Source organism: Buceros rhinoceros, unplaced genomic scaffold (genome assembly GCF_000710305.1).
Source record: "Buceros rhinoceros silvestris isolate BGI_N320 unplaced genomic scaffold, ASM71030v1 scaffold10818, whole genome shotgun sequence".
NCBI classification, from domain to species: domain Eukaryota; kingdom Metazoa; phylum Chordata; class Aves; order Bucerotiformes; family Bucerotidae; genus Buceros; species Buceros rhinoceros.
The window spans coordinates 67,267-67,630 of NW_010428639.1; the positions used below are offsets into that span (position 1 = coordinate 67,267).

Here is a 364-nt window from a genome sequence, read left to right on the forward strand (position 1 = left end):
GGGGGCAGCAGTGGCAGTGCTGGGGAGCACCGTGCCCTCGCTCCACCGCAGGACCGGGGAGAGCTTGCCCCTGTGCCAGGGGCGTCAGCTGCCTCCAGTCTGACAGGAGACGGTGTCCTGCGGAGGAGCCCTCCCTGGGGAGGCCTCTAACGAGGCGTCGCTTGGCCGCTGCAGAGCTGTACTTGGGGAGGAGCAGCGGCAGCCTCCGGGGCTGACCCCGTCACAGCCCTGTGAACAGTCTAATTTTAGAACGTGGGTAACGTCCTCAAACTGCTTCTAATCTTTTCTTTTCTGCTTCTCCTCTGCTCCTGATGCAAGGAATTGTGGAAACGTGTTCTGCTCCAGTTGCTGTAACCAGAAGGTG

At 61.0% G+C, this 364-nt stretch overlaps 1 protein-coding gene across 1 annotated transcript in view; it reads left to right on the forward strand.

Annotated features, from left to right (window-relative positions):
- Window positions 1-361, forward strand: part of MTMR3 (myotubularin related protein 3) — a gene marked incomplete at its 3' end in the record, with an annotated part of 67,484 nt that extends 67,123 nt beyond the window's left edge. Inside the window, exon 22 of the mRNA XM_010142353.1 lies at window positions 319-361. Coding sequence (XP_010140655.1) covers window positions 319-361 — 43 coding nt within the window. The remainder of the gene's footprint in view (window positions 1-318) is intronic.
- Between the last annotated feature and the right edge of the window lie 3 nt (window positions 362-364).